A 21640-nucleotide genomic window follows, 5' to 3' on the forward strand; every position below is an offset into this window, starting at 1 on the left:
AGGTAACAAAGAGAAGTGCTAATTTGATGCTCATCAAACAAAATACAATAAAATATGTATATTATATACTATATACATTGAAAAGTATTCTCAGAAATATGTTACAACAAATGGTATTCACTCATGGTGTCATGTGCTATATACTTGTAGTGAGGACCCAATGTTCCAACATCAAGGTCCCAAGTTCAATCCTAGATTATGAATTAAGAAAAGAATATAAAACTAAAGAGGCACATTGCAGAAACCACAGGAAAGATGAATTACATGGGCCTTGGAGTGGAGTTGAGTGTCTTCAATTGCCTAGACAGTTGGAATCTTTTGTGTCAACAACATTATAGTACAGGGATGATGACCTTCCATCAAACATTGATATAACTTGATGAACAGATAATCCACAGTAACGCTTCCCAAGTCGTGCAATACAGATGTCAATGATTTTCTTGAACATGTTGTCTCCTTGGATGAGTGGCTGCTCCACAAATTCAACAAGAGGCATCCACTGGGAGATGACATGTAAATCTTATTAGAAGCAAATATCATTTCCCTAGAAAAGATATAGATGAAGCCTGATTTATAGCTTTAAAGAGAACTTTAACTTTTGGTTCAGACAGGAACCACACTAACTTAAAAATACAACTTCATTAAACAACCCACAGCAGTATCCGCTGTATTGAAACCAACAAGCAGCTTTAATAAGGTATACTCCATGCTTTGGAAAATGTGACGAGAAATTCAATTCAATTCAATGCTGAATGCCCCAAATTTGTAGATGGTATACCAAAGCATGATTGAGTCCTAACTTGAGCCTTGAGGCATTATAGGGTTGTTCGATCTCCCCAGCTGTGAATACATGGGCCCATAGCAACTAGCAACATTGTTAGAGTTACAACAGTGAGTCCATTGATGTTCTTCATCAGCCAAATTTTTTCATAATCAAGTGATGATAACAGGTTGAAACTAACACCATGAAATTGTAGGGAACTGCCAGATTATAGGCAACAATTTCTGGACCTATGCCCTGCCCATCTGCCAAATGCCTTTAGTCCTAATTTTAGGTCAAATACACTGTTACAATCTGGAATGAAGTTCTAATGGAATGCTGGAAATCATGTGCTGCTGTAATAGACTTGAATGAACTCAGTTGTTTAGTGAGTGGAGGCAGTAGGTGAAAGATGTATTAAAAGAGATATGAGAAGTTTAAAGCAAGCTTTACTCTGATCTGAGGTAGAGGTTTACCTTGGCAGCTTGGATCTCCATATCATCTACTATGATCTGAGTTGATAGAGGTCTCAGCATGCATATGAAGAATAAATCTGACTTTCCAAAAGCCACATGATGAACATGTCTGAAAATGAATTTGTAGAGAGTAAATTAGTAATTAAGGCTCAGTTTGGAAAGGGTAAAAATACAAATATCTACAACACAAATACATATGAAATAATACAAAATACAAGTTTTTGCACTCTACATAGAACTAAGATAGCTGGGGACAGCATTTGGTAATGACCTTTTTTAGACTAAACTTCAAAATGTGATTATAAAATATTGAGTGGAGAGAACCATCATACATTGGTCTAGTCAAGCTAAAATAATGGGTGGATTGAAGGATCATCTTTTTTATAACTGGGAACAGATCATCTTTGATGTCATCTTACCAGCTTAATACTTTCTGGATTGGTATATTTGTTGTGTATACTGTTGATCTTCCTGATGTATAAATGGGTTGAGGGATCCACTCCCTCTTTTTGAATATAATACAATATCATCACTTTTTGGGGAAAAAAAAACATTGAGTCATCCAGATAAGAGATTAGCCTAGGTTTGATATAAATCAGATGACTTATTCTATGAATTACCTGAGTGAAGATGAAAAGGAGAACCATGGGAATCAGGTTAACTCATGGTTCAAAGTATTGATACTCTTGATCTATAGTTTTGTCTTTATCAAAACTCCAATTTTTTTATCTGTTTGGTGTCAGATTTTGTAAGCGACATTACAATATTGTATTTTAACATATAAAATCATTAGAACATGCTAACTCCCCTTAATTGGCGTATTGGGGGCCCAAAGATACAATACGATATGCCCGATATGGGGCATATTGTATCTATACTTTGAACCTTGGGTTAACTGTCATCAAGTTAGACCAGTATAGCCTATTAGCATAAGAGATTGACCTAAGTCTGATAAATCAGATAACTTGTTGTATGAATTACCTGAATGAAGGGTGAAAAGGAGAACCATGGGAATCAAGTGAACTGTTATCCACTTAGACCAGTATAGTCCATCATCTAAAGGATATAAGTCCAAACATATCAATAAAAAAAAGGATTTTCCAGCCACTGCATTTCCATGTATCTAAATCTTCCTAGGGGTCCATAATTGTTAAGGAGCCAGCTATCTGAGATCCTATTTGGTCAGAAGAATTGCTGTATTGGCAGATGCCTTTTTAATTCTCAAAATTCTGGTCATAAAACTCCACATAAACCTTATTTTCCAAGAATATCCTGTCAATTTGAAACACCCTTTTCTGTTCATATTTTCCCTTTCTCAATTCAATGTTTACTGCAAGGAAGCTAATACTTGACATCAAATATAAGATCTCAATATTATTACCTAAAAGCAATCACCTCCACAAATTCTGTATCAATCTGCAAAATCAACATGGCATTCCATTTTATAAATGAATATGAATGATTGAGTTTCCAAATATTTGATGCAAAACAATGGATCTCAATATAAAAAGAAAGAAATAAAAAAAAAAAGAACTATATAGATTCCTAATGAAAAACGATATGAAGTACAGGCTTCTTACACCAGTTTCCTCTTTGACTTCTCTTACAGCACCAGTAAAGATCTCCTCTGACTGATAAATAGGAAAAAATATTAATATATCATAAATGATTTTTACTTTTATCTTATTTATGTGTCTGAAGTTTAACTTCAAGGAGTAGTATTTATGTTATACCTCAAGAATGAAACCAGTTGGTAGTTTCCAAAGCTCAGCAAATGCTGGAGTACAGTGCTTCTCTTGCACAACAAGAACCTGCAGGAAGGTCATCAGAAAAAGAGGCTTTTTATTACATTGATTAAGTGAAAAGGAATGAGGATACAACAGTGTATATAAAAGCAAAGCCAAGCAGGGTAAGTGAAGAGAAATGAGGGATACAACAGTGTTATGTTATGATATTACAAATACGTATTATGAAGTCTACCATATACATGTTTATGTATTCATCTAATAGGTTGTCCATCACAAGGTATAACCTAATGAGTTTTTTAAACCATCTGCCATCTTATTACTTACACCCTTATGAACCAAAACAATGAAAAATTTAAGCACTACATTTAAGGAAAAGAAACATTCACTATATGCATTAGGTTATTCAATTGGGACTGTAAGATTTTCCTGTACAAGGGTGTGATTTTATTACGCCACTTTAAAACGTAGATCCTGTATTGTTGTAGTAATAGGTAATAGTAATATACCTATTACAAAACCCTAAATTACATATTACAACCAAGTGATTGATGTTAGGTGATATTGAACTTAATTAATTGCACAAATTTTTAAAGATTCAGGTCATGCAAAACTTGTTGGTTAGTTACTGAAAATTATACTTGGACTATAATGTCAGCAATGTTGTATAGAGAATAGTAAAGAGTGTAACAAAGATGCAGACATTGTGATGGATAAGTGGCACAACTAGAAGAAGTGGTTAGTTGCGAGTTGAATGGGCTAGAAGGGCTAGGAGTAGACCAAAAAGGACACTAGCCGAAGCAGTGATTTAAAAGGCGTGTCTAGGTGCATAGGTGAGGCATATTTTGGGGTATGGGCCTCGCCCAGGTCCTAGGCGTGCGCCTGATGTGCCTTGCACCTTAGCCTAGGCATGCGCCTTTTTAAAATTTTGCACTTTTTGCTTTTTTTTAGCCTAACGGCTGGATCGGGGGCTCCGCCCCCGGACCCCCGACCACACCCCTCGAGGCAAACCAGAAAAAGTCCATTCGCTTGCACACTGGATCTCCGAGAACCCCCTATTTGCTAATGTTGTTCATTCATTCATTGCAATAAAATATCTTCTTAAAAGGCAATGAAAGTTATAAAATCATTATTTTCATGTGAGAAATAAGAATTTTAGACCCTAACATAGACTTGTTCGGGCTTGCCTCGAGGGGCGTGGTACAAAGGCGACTCATAGAATCAAGAATGCAATATGTTTTAACATCACATTAGCTACTTGAAGCAATGCAATTAAGGAAAAAAAAAAGAGATTGTGGGTTGCTTGAAAATGCTTTATATGTTTGCTTTTATTTTTAAAATTTCATTTGAATACGCTTAACATGTTATGTTTATGTATTTTAATTTTAGATAATAGGTTTTTTAAAAAATTTATTTTAAAATTTAAGTTTATATTTTTCTATTAACGTTATGTTTAATATTTTTGGATTTTTTTTGCATTTTTTTTTTATTTTTTTGGCATTTTTGAAATTTCTGACCTTTTTTTATTTTTAGCTTCTTTTTTGTAATTTTGTGCCTTGCCTAAAAAGGTGTGCACCTTGCCTTGCACCTTAGGCGCAAATTGGCCCTTGCGCTTTTAAAACACAGGGTCGGAGCAGTAATAAATGATTTAAGTGCTCATAATTTAACATGAGCAAAGAGAAGATGGAGGGAAGAGATGATGGGATGCTAACAACTGGTATCAAAGAGTGGAGAAAGAAGCGAGGACAAGAGCCAACTTTTCCTACAGCAAAGCGGTGGCGGTAGAAGCTTGGCCTGGTTTCGGGTCGACGGAGGTGAAGTAGTTTGGTGACAAATGGGCTGAATCTCAGGCGGTGGAAGCAAGAAGAGAGTTTTTGCGGAACTGTTTGGTGGGGAGGTTTTGGTGGGGGGAGGGGATCAGTGAAGTGGAGACTTGGGTAAACAGGCAATGGTGAGAGGTGGGGGAGTAAAAGTGAAGAAAACGGCAGATGGTCTCTTCTTATTCATCTGCCCTTTGAGAGCTAATGCGGAATGGGTCTTGTGAAATGGGCCTTGGCATCTGGGAAGAAATCCACTCCTGCTGGATTGGTGGGGTGTGAATGCGGGATGCTCCTACCCAGATCCTTTTTCTGAGGGTGAGGACTTGGAGTCGGTTTGGATCAGGGTGTTCGGTCTCCCCCTTCTTCTCCGGTGTCCAAGTGTAATAAAAGATATCGGTGATGCTTGTGGGGGATTCATCGAGACGGATGATTTGCCACCGGAGATTGCTACTTGTGAGTGGGTCAGAATTAAGGTTTGTAGGGGGGATCCCATCTCGAACAAGGTTGAAGTTGCTACAGGGGAAGTCCTGTTTTCTATCCAAATATGGCCGAAGATTCTGCCGACTATTTGTAGATGGAGAGGGGGAGAAGGGGTGTTTGGGAGTGTTTAGAGAGGGGAAAGTGGGTTCGGACTTTACCAAAACGTTGGTCATGGAAGAAACTAGTGAGAGTTTCCAACCCCGAACGTCTATAGGTGAGTTGCATCAGAATTTTCTTGCTTGGTCGAGCTCCCCGGTGGCCGTTGGTAGAGAAGAAGGTGACAGGCTCAATTTTATCCCGAGCCATCCGATCTCAAAGGGAGTGGAGGGCCTAGATTTGGTGGCAAAGGAGTCTAGTGGGGATGGGATTCGAATTTCAAATCCTAGGGCTAGAGGGCAGTTTTTGGGAGTAAAGGACATTAAATGTCTGATTAAGGAGTGTCTTGCTGAGATGCACGTGGCACCTAGGGAGAGTTGCTTGCCAAAAAACCAGGGTATTGACTGCCAACTACCTTATTCTGAGAATTATCTGGCCTAAGAAAACTTAGTAGATGGTAATGGGTTTGTTTCGCTCCTTCCTACCCAGTCAAGGTCCCCCCCTATTTTAAGTGTTGGTACTGGGCCCAAAGCAATTAGTGAGCCCAGGCTTCCTCTTGGTCGAAGGACGCCCAGTAGTCCGACTTTCAGGAACCTTGGATGGTCCAGCCAACCTCTAAAGGACTCAGGGGTCAACCGGGGTTCTCAAAACCAACGGTCAAGTTCTCTGCGAGTGGAGTTGAAGGTTGGTGGAGGAGTTTTGGATTTTCATTCTCTTTCTTTGAAGCCTCTGCCTCCACCTGCTGCTTCACTTGGGGTTGAGACCCCCTTGGATGCTCATCACTTAGCTTTGTTGAGAGTGGAAGATGCCCTGATTGAGGTGGATCCAATTGCGATGGTGGTTTCAGATTTACAGTCCGAAGAAAGGGGAGAGGATCAAGACCTTGTTAGATCTCAGGTGGAAGCAAGGAGTAGTGCAACCACTGAGGGTGCTGGAATAGCAGAACAGCCACAGGAGAACAGTAGAACGATGCTGAACTAGCTGATTTAGGGAGGTAAGCAACCAGTGACCTCTAGTGCTTCCTCCTGGGTTTCGTCAAAATTGTTGGGGTTGGGTAATTATCTGGGGATTTCTTTGGAGGGGTTGGAGGAGGAGACAATCAAATACCTGGAGAGAGTTGAACAAAGAATTCCTATGGCAAGGGGGGAAGTAGCAGCAAAGAAGGGGGGAAATAAATCCAAGAGAAGCAGAGAAATGATGCGGCTGACTGTTAGACAGTGTATGCCCTTAGCTCCAATCAGATTGATGTACATTAGACATTTATTGTAAATGAATAAAAGTACATAATTGATTCATGTTATATTTGGTGTGTTTTTGCGTAATTACCCTTAAGTTGGACACTTATGAGACTCGTGTTAGTTTAGAATGCTCACAACCGTTGGATAGACCTGGGGAGGTTTATCCTAACAAGGCTGACACTAATGTGCTGCCAAGTCGGTTGGGGTAGCTTGTCTCAGCTACCAAGGTTAGACCCGAAGCACATGTAGTGTGTGTTTACTTGAAACACTAAACCCGGACCATTTTCCAGTTATGCCCTAGACCTTGGAGACTGGTGAGCAAAATTGGAAAGTTACACCTAACCCCTAGATTGATTATGGTACTGCACTAAGTGTTCGATTGAGCTGTCTTTGATATGCCAATCAGTGAAATCCTTAGCGGGGGTCAAAACCTAAGTATGTTGGGGCAGTCTGAGAATTCACTCGAGTGGGTGATCATAGTGACAGGATCAGTCCCTTTGTCGGACAAAGTGAATGATTGGGGACTGCACTCTCTCTGATGGAAACCAAAAACTGTTAGTTCAACCGTGTTTGAGATTTGTTTTGCAAAATATATTTATATGAAAGTATATATGTATTATGTTTTATGAAAAGGTTTGCAAAAAGGTTTTAATTCCCGGGATCCATTTGAGTAGAGAGTGCGACACTATACCTTGTAGCCGAGGGAGAGGTCCTCTCTTGTTAGGCAGTGTTTGATCATTAAGGGCTGAGAGGTTAAGTGTAAGACCATTTAGGGCTTTTATACCTGATGGGCTAATCTCACTTAAGACAATTGTCCTTGGGGCTTCATAAGATGGCTGGACTCAATGACCATTTAGTATAAATGTTGGGCCCATTAAGAGCCCATAATGATGGACTCAGGGGTTCACTGTGTTTAGTAGTGAATTCAACCAGGCTTTGTCACAGAAGCCAAGCTGAACCCATATGGCTTTTGTGAAGATCAATGTTAGGGTCCCACACAATACAAAGAGAACCAAGTTAATTAGTATGGGAAAATTTGGATAGGGATATGGGTTTGGATCAACAGATAAGGATAAGAAGATAAGTCTTATCCACTTAAAGAGTCCAAATCCAAATAAAGATTTGGATCAGGAAGCTCCTAATTGGATTAGGAGTGTAGTTCTTTAAGCTATGTAAATAGAAGAGGGCGAACTACTCTAGGTTTACACACTACTCTCAATTCTCCCTCTCTCCTGCTCTTGCCGCCCTAACCCTAATTCCATCCCCATTCTTGAACTGATAGAGATCAGTTCTGATTCTAATTTTTGTAAGAAAAATCAGATCTGGTTTAGTGCTCGCCTCCCTTGCTTGATCCAAGCCGTTGGATTGTAGTTCTTGTTGAAGGACTGCATTGCTGAACCTGCTTCATCTCAAGCTGCGCCATTTTCAGTGAAAGCAGATTTTGGTACCCTCTTAGGGCGTAAACACCTACTTTGAGAGCTACACGTGTGGATTCCGTATCAGGTATTGCTCTCACTTCCTTGTGGTTTAAGATCTGGTCCAATTTGGTTTAAGAACGATCCTTGAAAAATGCAGTTTTTCTAAAACCGGGAATACGATTCCCGGAAGGGACAAAAGAAATTTTTGAAATTTCGCCCAACCACCCTGCATGGTTCGGCCATCCATATGATGGATTTCCCCTTCCCTTCACTGACGTGGGGTTTAAACGACAAGGCTAGCAGCAATGAGGGGAGAGTGAGGGGGGGAGAAAGTCTTGAGGATTAAGGTTGCTTTTTGCTTTAGGTTTTTGTAATGGAGATAAAGTTGCTATCTTGGAATGTAAGGAGTTTGAGGTCGGGTAGAAGAAGGCTTGTAGTGTGTGAGTCTTTGAAGAATTCAGGGTCAAAAATTATTTTGTTGCAAGAAACCAAACTGGAGAGTGTAGAGGCTGCAGTAGTTAGAAGCATCTAGGGGGAGGGAGAAGTTAGATGGAGAGCATAGTTGGCAGTTGGGAGTGCAGGGGGGCTGCTGAGTATGTGGGATCCGTTGGTTTATAGCTTGATATCCTCATTGGAAACTTCTCCATTTCCCTAGTTCTGAAATTTGCAGTTGGGAATTTTTGTCAGGTCACAAATATTTATGGTCCTAATGATCGAAGTCTGTGGGAGGAGTTCTAGGAGGAACTGGCTATGGCGGGAGGGGAAGTATGCCTTACCCTTGGGTTATTGGTGGTGATTTTAATGTCACTTTGTCTGATGAAGAGAGAAATTCTAGAGGGAGAAGATCCAGGGATATGGTGCAGTTTGCTGACTTCATCAACAGATTTGAATTGATTGACTTACCTCTACATGGTAGTCGGTTTACTTGGACCAACAATCAAGATATCCCTACTCTTATGAGACTGGATAGGTTTTTGGTTACCTCTAATTGGGATGAGCTCTTTCCAAATTTCAAGCAGATTGCTCTTCCTAGCCTAGTTTCATATCACATTCCAATTAGCTAGTTTGTGGTGCCAGAGGTAGAGTAAAAGCCCCTTTCAAAATGGAGAATGCTTGGTTTGAAGTTGCCACTCTTGTTCCTTTGTTGAAGACAGTGTGGGATGATTTACAGGTAATGTGAACCAGCTCTTACATTCTAACAAAAAAATTGGGTGCCATCAAAGCAAGATTAAAGATTTGGAAATTGGAGAAAAGCAGGAATTTAGATTCTGAAAATAAAGCTCTTTTGAGTACCATAAAGGAAATTGATTAAGAGTTAGGTCCTTTATCAGAGGAGTATAGATTAAAAAGATCTTAGGCGAAGTTGAAGTATGATAAATTGGTTGTAACAGATGAAATTAAATGGAGACAAAGAGCTAAAGTGGTTTGGCTAAAAGAGGGGACAGAAACACACACTTCTTTCATAAAATGGCAAATGCAAGAGCTAGAACTAGGGCAGGGTGGGTGTCTCTGAGGCAGATATGAAGACAGTGGCCCAGCTTTTATAAAAATCTGTATAAAGAGTTCTGGTTCTTTAGACATTTTCCTAGGTCCCTTCCTTTTAAACAATTGAATGATGTGCAGTCTTCTTTCATTGAAAGAACTTTCACGGAGGAGGAAATAAAAGCAGCAATTAAGATGTTGACTAATGAGAAATCCCCGGGGCCTGATGTTCTCACAAATATTTTCTACACTAAATGTTGGGACTTTGTGAAACGGGATATTCTAAATGTCTTCCAAGGTTTTTATGAGAGAGGTTCTTTGCAGAGGAGTTTAAACACTACCTTTATCACCCTTATTCCGAAGGTTGAAGGTGCAGTGAACATTAAAGATTTCAGGCAGATTAGTCTTCTGCATAGTTTCTATAAAATCTCAGCCAAAGTTCTTGCTGAGAGAATGAAAGGGGTTCTAGGTAGTGTTATCTCTAACAAGCAAAGTGCCTTTGTTCTGGGTAGACAGATGCTGGACTCAGTCCTTATTGCAAATGAGCATATCCATTCAAGAAGAGAAGAAGGTTCCCCAGGGCTGATCTGCAAACTTGATATTGAAAAGGTTTATGATCATGTTAACTGGAGATGTGTTGATCTTGTGTTGCAGCAGATGAATTTTGGGCAGAAATGGAGGAATTGGATAAAAGTATGTATCACCTCTCCAAAATTTTCAGTCTTGATTAATGGACATTCCGCAGGCTTCTTTGATAGTTCAAGGGGTCTTAGACAGGGTGATCCCTTGTCTCCCTTACTATTTATATGTGTAATGAAGATCCTCACTCTGTTCTGTAAAAAGGTTGTTGATTATGGTGAGTGGGAAGGTTTTGCAACTACTCCGCGGGGGGGGGGAGAAGGTGAACATCCTTCAATTTGCAGATGATACTTTATGTTTTGTGGATGCTTCTCCCTCCCTGGTGGATTTAATTCTTGGGATCTTATCTTGGTTTGGGGTGGTCTCTGCCCTTAAAGTCAATTAGAATAAAAGTCAAATCATTCCAGTGGGCCAGGTTTCCAATTTAGCAGATTGTGCAGAAATTTTGGCTTGTCAGATTGAGTCCCTCCCAGTAAAATATTTGGGTCTTCCTCTGGGGGTGAGTTGTGGGTTATCTTCAATTTGGGACCCGGTAATTGAAAGAAAGGGAGAAAATTGGCTTCTTGGAAGGCAAAATACCTTTCTTTTGGGGGTAGGGTGACCTTGATTAAGAGCACACTTTCCAATTTACCTACCTATTTCCTATCCATTTTCCCTATTCCTAACAAAGTTGCAAGAAAGCTTGAAAAACTTCAAAGGAATTTTCTTTAGAGGGGTTGGGAAGAGGAGAAAAAAGTTCATTTGGTTAGTTGGGATCAAGTCTGCCTCCCCAAGGATGAAGGGGGGTTAGGCATAAGGAAGTTGAAATCCTTTAACTCTGCCCTTCTCTATAAGTGGATTTGGAGATTTGTGGCTAAGAATGATGCCTGGTGGAGATCTCTCATTGCTGGTAAGTATGGAGTGGATTGGGGCAATTGGAGAACTAGGGACCCTCCTCCCAGTTGGGGAAACTCTCTGTGGAAAGGGATAATGAAGAATTTCTCAGCTCTTGCTGACGGGATCTCAATTAAAGTTGGCAATGGTAATAGGACCAAGTTTTGGAAGGATTCTTGGTGCTTGTAGGGCCCCCTTGCTGAATCTTTTCCTCTCCTCTTCTAGTGTGCTTCTAACCAAGAGGCTTCCATTGCTGAGTACTGCAGTTTATCTGGTGATTCAGTTCTTTGGTCCCCTTCCTTTAGAAGGAACCTTTTTGACTGGGAGGTGGAAGAGATAACGAACCTGTTGACTTTTCTTCAAAATCAAGAGGTAGATTTCAGCTCAGAAGATAAGTGGCAGTGGAAGTGGAACCCAGATGGTGTTTTCTCTGTCAAGTCTCTGGCTTCTAATCTCCGTAGAAGGGGTGTTACTGATTTCCCTTGCCATCAGGTGTGGAATTCCATTATCCCAACTAAATCTAATTTTCTAGTTTGGACTATGGCTCTAGACAAATGTCTGGCTAGAGCTAACCTTGTGAGAAGGGGCATTCAGCTTTTGGACCTTTCAAGCAGCTTGTGTGGGAGCAATGCCAAAACTACTGATCATTTCTGCATTCACTGCCCATTTTCTTCTCAGCTGTGGAATTGTTTCTTCAGCTCTATGAACTTAAGATGGGTTATGCCAAGTTCGGTTAAGGAGCTTTTGTGTTGCTGGAAGCTTAAGGGGCTGAACAAGAAAAGGAAGATTGTGTGGAAGACTATTCCTAGTGCTGTTTTATGGTCAATCTGGTCTGAGAGGAATAGAAGGATCTTCTGCAACAAGGCTTTAAGTCCGGAAGAGCTAATCCAGAAAGCTGTGGGCAAATTAATCTCTTGGGTGTCAGTTTCTGAGGAATTCAGAAATTGTAATTTGTCTGTAGTTTTTCTTTCTAGTCTTGGTGGAATATGTAATTGCTGATTTGGTCAGTCGGCCTTTCTGGGACTGATCTCAGCTTACTTGTGTATCTCTTGATTCAATAATTATTACTTTACCTTTTTCAGAAAAAAAAATGATATAGCACTAAACAGAATGGAGTGGCAAAACAAAATTCATGTAGCCGACTCCATATAGTTGGAATGAGACCTGGGTGGTGATGATTATAGCAATGCTAAGTTAATGATACCTGGATACCTGTACAAGGGTGCCGCATAGTGTCATATACTCCAATTTTTAGTGTAAATTCTGGATCCAACACCTTGCCCAGCTACGTCCTAGCCATATCTAGGTAACATATGATAGGTGGTAAAATGAGGGAAAGTAGAATAAGATGGTTTAGGCATGTAAAATGAAGTAACTTCACTGGAATGGAGAAGTGACCTAATGAAAACTGAAAGGTCTATAAGAGTTAAGGGCATGGCAAAAAGAACATAGACTGAGATGGTAAAAAACGACTTAAGGGATCACTTTGTGAAATACTGTTTTTATTCCATAAAATACATGTTCTTTCTGAATGCAAAAATGCAACTGTCTGTACTAGCAAGATAATATAAGGAACGAATGTAACTATATGTATATTGAGGAGATATAATATACACATGAGAAGAATTAAACAATGAGATCTACTAAAATTATGATTCACAGGGTACACAAGCAGGACTGCTCGTGCCAAAATTTTGACCCAATTGAATACACAACTTTTTTTCTACTTTTTTATATAACAGGTATCAAAGATATTGTCACATATGATCGTGGTGCATCCTGGCATTTTTCACCATATATAATTTAGTCATTTGACCACTTTATTTACATTTTCAGGAAAGCAAGTTCAATCTCCTGCCTCAAAGTTCAACCCATAACCCATACAATTCCTAGTAGCAACATCCATCTGGACTTGTTTTGCTTTTTGTTTGTTATCATTTTCCTATTTTGCCAAATCCATATGGTTGGGACAAGGCTTATATGATGAGATTTTTCCTATTTTCTTATTTTCTTGGTTAGTAATTTGAGATGAAACCTCTGACCTCATAGTTGTTGTTAGACAGGATGGTTATTTCCAGATGATTCTCAACTGAACTTCCTTTTCAACATTGTCTAGAGAAGCATACCTCATTTTTCTCATTGATTACAAACCCCCCGACCCCAACTTGATGTGAAGCATTAGCAGGGAGCATGCAAGGTCCTTCAGGAATCCAGTATGTCAACATTACATATCCTGGCTCTGCATGGTGATATCTGAATCCTTCCTGTAATCAAATTAATAATCTTCAGGGACACCATTAATTGCAAAGGTAAAACAATCATCTCCTAAAAAACCAATCAATAGCACAAGTACACATGAGAGTCAAATGAAGCAGTTCAATATATTTGTGCTCTATCGTGTTGGGTTGAAAGGAAAAAAAAAAAGTAGTTGAACAATTAAGAATGTTGTGTCTAATAAAGTCTAACATTGTATAGAAAAAAAAAAGAAAGAAAAAGAAAAGAAAAGAAAGGAAAGAAATTAAAGGAGTCTACCTTCACAGCAACAGGAACAAGCTCAGACAGATCTATAGGTAACTTGAGCCAAACACCCTTCTTTCCCTGCAAGTGGAGCAGATTCTAGATTAGGAAACAAAGATGAATCAAAAGAAAAAGATTTGACTACCAAGAAGGCTAAATACTTGTGCAAAAAGGATTTTCATTTTCTGAATTTTGGCAGGGTATGCTGATGGTACTAGATAAATAATCTGTTAGACATCACTTGCTTTTGACTATTAATCTGATAAATAATCTTGTTACCAAAAAATATTTGATAAATAATCCATTAGATGTCAAGTGTGAAGTATGCTGATAAAATCTGCAACAATTAAGTAGAAACCTAACTAGAAATAGGACATTCAGAAGATGGAAGAAGAAGAATAGGAGAAGAAAGAATGACAAAGGTTGGAGAGAAGGGGAAATCATGGGGTGTGTGTTCACTGTTCAGCCTTTATCTATGATGCTGAATATGAGCAGAAATTATAATTGTACTCCTGGTGACAATAATAAAATTAGAAATGATATAAAACACATCCGAACTGACTTCTCAGCATAGATATACTTATTCCTAGTCCATTGTTTTGTATTTTACATTGTGTGAACTGCATTATTTTGAAGACACACCACATAGAATTAATTAAATGGTTTGGAAAATTCTGTTTGGGTTTCCTAACTCACCATATCAGACACAGAACAAGTATCAATATCTTTATTACTTGGCATATTGGAAATTGGTTATCTCCATGCTTCTCAATGCACATAATCAAATTACAAATGCTTTGAAGAACATTCCCAGATGCATTAGGATGGGATTATTAGTGGTCTAATGCCCTGTACATTCATTCATTAACAGTACCTAATTTAGTCAACTGCAGGATGGTAATTTCCCAAAGTCAGGTCTATCCCCACCAATTGCTCAAACTTTAGTGGCTACAAAGTTGTACTTGAACTTATAGCTTGACCAGATGGTTCTTTATAGCAGAAGCATGAGGCCACAAGTTTAATCACGTGTCATCATCTCCCTTGAAACCCAGAAACATTAAATTATAGTATAGAACAGGATACCATGTACTGAAATTTGAATCCACAGTCCAAAAACAACATCGTATTCAAGAAAACTAGGTTACTAATACATTGGTTAATTGTATCGACAGTGTGACAGTGAAAAAGGTTCTTCTCATTAAACCCTATGACAATTTCATTACTTTATATGGACCAGAACTAGCAAGAGATGTATAACCATATTTTATATACCATTTAGGACTTCCAACACAAAATTATTCTATAATTTTAAACAATTAGTTCACTGTAATCCACTTACATGATAGGTACTATAATGTTAGAAGAAATCAAGGAATGAGAAGAAAAGTTACCTTCCTTTTCCAATGAGAAAGAGATGACCGTAGAATAGAAGCAAAGGTATTCGGATTAGGTGGTAATTTTTCTGGTTTAATGACAACCCCCTCATATTCATCCTCAAAGGCATCCATTACAATTCTTTCTCTAGTGAATGGACTTGAGCTTGCACCATTTGCTTTGATAATCTGAGATGAACCATTTACCACGGCAAATTCATCTTGGTTGACTGAAATCATAGTTTTTTGTGAAGTTCTTGAAGTTGAATAAGAAGCCTTCAGCAAAACTCCTGAATAAGAAAATAAGAAATCTCTAATATAAATTGAAATTAAATTAAAAAAGAAAAGAATAAAACATAAGCTTACTCTTGCATACAAATGGGAAGCATCCCACATACACTCCTACCATAGCGAGGTATGTGTAGTCCGTGTCTTAAGCTCTGTTTGGGAAGAGTGCAAAGACAAATATGCATGGTTTATATACATAAGCTCCGTTTGTATTTGCACTTTTCCCGAACCGAGCCTTAGCTTCAGAAATCAAAAGTAGCCAAAATCTGACTCCAATTGCTATCTGTTCAGTCTTATGGACTAATAAAAAAATCCCAAGTTGAAAGCAATCAAAACTAATTTGAAGCACCAAGCTAATACTGGAAGGACAATAGTAGACAAGAATCTAAAATTTCTTGAGAAAAAAAAAAAAAAAAGAGAAAGGAGACAATATAGGCCTTTAGTGTGTATAAACCTGCACTCATTCATTTTATCTGTAGTGAATTTTCTGCTTCTGAGTTCATGGCACTCTCTGCTTATCAATCTAAAAAGCCACAAAACTCACTGAAACCAAAATGTGCGTGAACTTTTTGAGATGTAAACACCGGAAAATTCATTTTACTCAATCATCGCTGCTGTTAGTAGTACTTATTTCTGATTTTGAGTTTTCCGCATTTTCTAGTTATCGATCAAAACAACTAGAAACTCATCAAGACCCAAATAGAGAAAGATCCATTGTACCTACTCATCGATGAGTTAAAAGCCACAACAACTCCAACTAATATTTCCAAAATCTAAACCTGAAAAGAAGAAAGGCAGAAAAAATAAGCACTACCTCTGTACGAAAGGAACTGCCTCAAGATTTTGACACCACCCTGATACTTTGAAATTGGATTCGGGCAAGTCCTCCCCAAACACACCATTTCAGACGCAGAAACAGACCTTGAATCAAACAATTTCTGATCCATATCTAACACTTAAAGCCTTATCCACCAACACTAAAAAGTAAAAATTTCAGAGTCCAATGCATGCGGATTCAAATTCTACGAATATCACAAAACAAAGTGAGGAGAAAAAGGGGGGGACACTTGTCCCTTTACACCCTCCTAAGAAAAATCTGGACAGCCTAAACACAAAAGCATGACTATGGGATTGAATGATTGATCGTCTCTCAGGATGAACTAGAGTCCACAGTATGAGATATTATACTTACAAACCCACGTACAGACAACCACCATAAATGGCTGATTTAAGCTCATATATGAAGTGGGTGCTTGTCTGTTTGGTTATAATTTGTGGTGCTAAATGTGCTTTCTGTGAGAAAGAAATCCATGGCCGAGCCAATTAAAAAACTAATCTGCCTTCACATGTAGACACAGAATGAACAAAACGAGGGAAAACGAAAATAAAATTAATAAATAATTTAAAATTTTTTGGATAGAGACCAGTACAGTGTGGCCGGTGCTGCTGGAAGGAGGGACCGGGGGGCGGGGGGAAAGAGGGATAATTGTTCTGAAATTAAAAAGACGTTATTATTTAACGGAAAATTGCGTGAACAGCAGAAAAGCATGTGACGCTCGGAATTTGGAGTATTTGGACATCATCTCGTTGTGGCTAAGTGGGGGCCATGATAAGATAAGTCTGAGCTCATATTATTGCTTTGATGATTAGATTAGAATCTCTGAATCTCTGTTCTCAGGCTTCTACAATGCTTAATCACTGTTAAAGATTCCAATCCTAGTGTGCAACTACATGCGACTGCATAGTTATGGACTTGATCACAATCTTCAAATGTTTTGATGATCTGTGATTGCCTAACGGGCGGTAGATTGGTAGAAGTAGAACCAAGTGATTGGCATTAGAGGTCTTCTGGTAGTATAAATATCGTAGTAAAAAAGTACAGTATCGTCACCTCGAGATTATTATTTTATTTTTCTTTTCCTTTATAGGGAATTCTATTAAAATATTGTGGTTGTTGAGGCTTCGTATAGCAGAAAATTACACGTGTCAATTGTGATAGCGACGTTCAAACGAGGAAAATGTGAATTTTATTTGGAGAAGTCCTTGGGAGACTTTATTAAATGGCTCGAGGACTTTTCCACAATTTTTCGATTTCGGTAATTTTCATGGCAACCAAGCAAAGTAGATTTTTCATTTTAAATTTATTTTCAGAAGTTTTTTTTTTTTTAAATCCCACAAAAGGCAAATTTAATTCCATCAACGTTAATCTCACCAGTGGATGCAAACGGGAGGGATCGGATTTGAATCGAATTATATCTGAATCCAATTCGATAGAAAATCCATATGATTAGAATTTAAGTTCATCGGATTTTTAACTCTTTATTCGAATTCAATTCGGCTCTTGTAACCTGTCCAACACGAGAGAACAAATGAACTAGGAGTAGCCTTCAAAACTTTTTACTGTGATACAAGGGAACATATTATCACCAAAATTGACAGATGTTACATTTTTAACTGAAATCTTAGTCAAGGCTATGTTTGTTTATAGTAGTAAAATTTTCACCTGGTTAAGTTTTGCATATGTTTTTTTTTTTTTTTTTTTTATTTGCACTCTAATTTGATAAAAAACTAGAACTTTCGTCGTATTTGCACTTTTTGGCAGTGCAAATTTGTATTTCAAAAATTGTTGAGATATTTGCACACCTTCTTCTATCAATCCTCTCATATAAACTGAATACCATATCATCTTGCTTCTTACCTCATTCCAAACACATATCTCTCCTAACTCCGTTCTCTTTCATAATTCATATAAAGTAAGGATCATATTTGAACAAAAAAAGGTGAAGACAATATCACTTTACTTCCTATTTTATTTTTCTCAAGTCAAGTATAAAGAAAAATAAATTAGAATTTACACTCTCATGCATTTACAATAGTGCAAATTTCAATTTGCATCACTAAACAAGTGCAATTTAAACCCTATTTGCTTTTTGGTAAGTTATTTACCCAGGTAAATGTAGTTAGCTGAGTAAGTTTTTCATAGGAAACACTTACCTGAGTAAGTGCATTTATTCATGTTCTTTTATTTCTCATGTCAATAAGACAATGATCATTTTAGCCATAAAAATCTATTATTAAAAGATGCATTTTTGTCTCATTCAAGTATTGGCAACTTTCCCCCTACGTGGGAAAGTTATTTATTCACGTAAGAAACGGATAAGTGATACCTAAGAAAATAAAATTTCACTAATTTTCTCTCCTCTCAAAATTTCACTAACAGATAAGTGATACCTAAGAACATGGAATTCTTAGTCAATGGGAACCAAAATTCCATTGACCAACTTTCTCTCCTCTCAAAATATGAAAAAAGAATGCCCCCTTGAAGGGAAAAACTTCAATATGGTGAAGGGAAAAAATCTTATAAAATTCATGTAGTTCTCTCTTTCCCTCAATTTTGTTTCTTTGTTTTTTCTTTTTTCAAAGCAAGCATGGCCTAAGCATTTCTAGATGGATACTTAAATCATGGTTTTGAAAACTGGACTGGACAGTCGGGCCCGTCAGGCAATCGATACTGTTTCATCCTAAAACTACACCTAAGCCAAAATTTGTTGATTCGGTGTTCGAACTGTTTACCTGGACAATGATTTTTTTGACACTTTTTATTTTAATTATTTATTTATTTTTTAAATCAGAAGGAAAACCGATCCCAAAACAGTTCCGTATCCGATCCGGATTTTAAAACCTTCATTTAAATTGTGCAATTAAGGTCAAGCTCGGGTGATGTCTTTGAACTATGCCTTTTTACCTTTTTTTTTCAGCTAACTTTCCATTGTCATTGCGGCTCAAGCCCAACGGTGTTTGTATGTTTGAGAGAGAGAGAGAGAGACGGAGAGGGGTGGGCCTTTCTAGAGCTGGAATTTGTTGGCGATTTTGCAATCATTTTGGACAGTAGATAAGGACTTGTTTGCCTATAAATATATATTGTTTGTAAGGCTGAAAACAGATATGGGATTCAAATCAGACATGCCTACATCAATATGGTCCACTAATATTCAAATTTAGACCAATCTTTATCGTCAAATTCATATCAAATTTGGATCTGATTCAAATTTCAGATATTAGACATACTTAATAAGTTAAAGTAAAAATTATCAAAATATTACATGTAAGGTAAATTATAGTTATACTACATTTGGGGTTTCGTTCAATACTAGTTTTATACTTGTATTACCCCATTAGGTTTCAGTTAATACTATATTACTGATGTTGTTATTGTTGCTTATGTTGTTGTTGCTGCTGCTTTTACTATTTTATGAATTTATCTTTTATTTTCTATATTCATCTTAACATTCAAATTCAGAAAAAAAAATCCTTCAAGTATAAATGGGCTTATTTTATCCATACAATACACAATAAGGTGATAAAAGGGGTAAAAAATGGTCCATCCAAGTATAGATGAAGGTATTGAAAAAGTATAGACAAGTCCAATGCAGATTTCTGATTTCCACTGCAGAGTTATAAATATTCAAAATATCAACAACCCACACTCTATGCACCAATACCCGCCTGTGAATTGGCATCAATTCCAAACTGGCACCTACCCCAACAGTACTTTAGGCCTATAAATTCTGGCCCTGAGCTGAACCGTCATTCTCCCTTCACTTGGTCTTTGTCCTCCTTTTTCTATCTTCTATTATCATTAAATACAGTGGTTTGTAATAATTTTTTTTTATGAATGAATTGCTTTAATAGCTTAAAAAAAAGAAAAAAAAAGTAAACTGACAAAATGATGGAATAAGTAACTCACCCTTGAACTACATATGATAAGTTAATGGGTAACCAAAGGGAAGGTCTTAGAAATTATGTTGTTGTAAAACAGATATTTGCTTTGGTTTTGGTACAAGTCATAAAAGTTAAATTTAAGTATATAACATCAATTTATGTTTTACTTTTTAATTGTACATGTTCATAGCACTTGCCCTTACATTAGTAAAGTATAAAATAACTTGTATGAGACTTGAACCAATGATACTTTATTAAAAAAATACAACATTCAAACCAACTTTACTCGTGAATGCATATTAATTTGATGCAACAGATATATACTTAAATATTATCAAATTCAGTTCAAATTGTATTGGATTTGGATGGATCCATGTTTGACCCAATTATAAATGGATCACTTTAGGATCACTTTAAATCAAATTGAATCTAAATTCGGAACTGCAGTAAGCATGTGTTGTTTTCAGAATTGCAGCCCTACTTGCTTGCCCATTTCTTTAGGCTTCATTTGGAATCGATGTAAAACCTCGTTACACTGAACCATAAAAAAGTGACTGTTAATTTCGGAAAGTGTGAATTCAAAAAGTATGGAGTTTTATACTGCATTTAAATGCGATGTAAATCAAGAATTGATATAAATTTTACATTGATTCGATTTTATATGCGTTTGGAAAGAGGGTATAATTATTATTAACGTAAAACTATACTCCAATTCAATTTTGTGTGTGCTTGGATGGAGTATGGTTTTACGTTGATAATTAAGTATGGAGTATAGTTTTACATAAATCGAACAGGACCATCCTCTGTTCATAATTAAGTATGGCGGTTGGCGGGAAGACAGGGGAGAGAGAACATGAGAGAGAGGGAGGGAGGGAGAGGAAAATCAAACAGGACTGCTGACTGAGAATGCCACTACTGAGAAATCGAATAGGACCGCTGCCGATTGACTAAGAAGAATGGCAGTGGTAGACGGCGAATATAGTGTTTCTTCGAGTTCTCACCGTCTCCCTTCGAGCCTTGTCCCTACGTCATTGATGGTTAAGAGTCAAATGAAAAATAATAGGTCTAAAAAGGAATATCCAATTATCCATTTCAATATTATGAGACATTTAAGACTTTGAAATGTATATAAACGCGTCTAAGCACGTTAAGTGATGGCTCATTATCTAAACATTTTAAATCTGAAATTCAATTTCAAATCAATTTTAAGATGCATACCCAAATGCTCTTGAACGTTATCAAACGTGGCCTAAGTACCACCTTTTTTTATTAATATATCAATCCATCATCCTCTAAGTTTGCCATAATTTTGCAAAGATCTCATCAAATGTAACACATAACTTGCGCGATTTGTGTGCAAAATCATGGCTGTTGGTTCCTTATTAACAAGCACACTTTATGGGAATTCTGTACCCATTATTCTATATGCATCGAAATTCTTCATGTTTTACTCGGTAAGAGGATTAAAGACTATTGAATTCCATTGTATTGAATACACTGTTGGATATGATGGACTCTTTCATGATTCAACCACCTTAATTGAAAATAATCTCCAAACGGGTATCTAGATTTTAGCAAGGTTTAAAATATCATCACGTATTGGTTGATACATATCGTATCGAAGTCTTCTTGATTAGGTGATCATGGGCTGGGCCCAGGCCGAACTTTGCACTTATGATAAGGGCTATAGCTTAGGCTTGGGGTTTCAGGCCT

General features: G+C 37.5%; 1 protein-coding gene across 1 annotated transcript; it reads right to left on the reverse strand.

Moving 5' to 3' along the window:
* Positions 1–43: 43 nt before the first annotated feature.
* LOC148880516 (nudix hydrolase 8-like) lies at positions 44–16693 on the reverse strand. The gene is made up of 9 exons (XM_088962438.1): positions 16020–16693; positions 14936–15207; positions 13560–13625; positions 13154–13291; positions 2970–3047; positions 2817–2867; positions 2618–2652; positions 1237–1345; positions 44–499 (listed from the first exon to the last, which is right to left on the reverse strand). The coding sequence occupies exons 1-9, from the start codon at positions 16150–16152 to the stop codon at positions 293–295; spliced, it is 1089 nt and encodes a 362-aa protein (XP_088818564.1). The 5' UTR covers positions 16153–16693; the 3' UTR covers positions 44–292.
* Between the last annotated feature and the right edge of the window lie 4947 nt (positions 16694–21640).

Source organism: Nelumbo lutea, chromosome 1 (genome assembly GCF_056320005.1).
Source record: "Nelumbo lutea isolate HS-2025 chromosome 1, American lotus-T2T, whole genome shotgun sequence".
NCBI lineage: Eukaryota > Viridiplantae > Streptophyta > Magnoliopsida > Proteales > Nelumbonaceae > Nelumbo > Nelumbo lutea.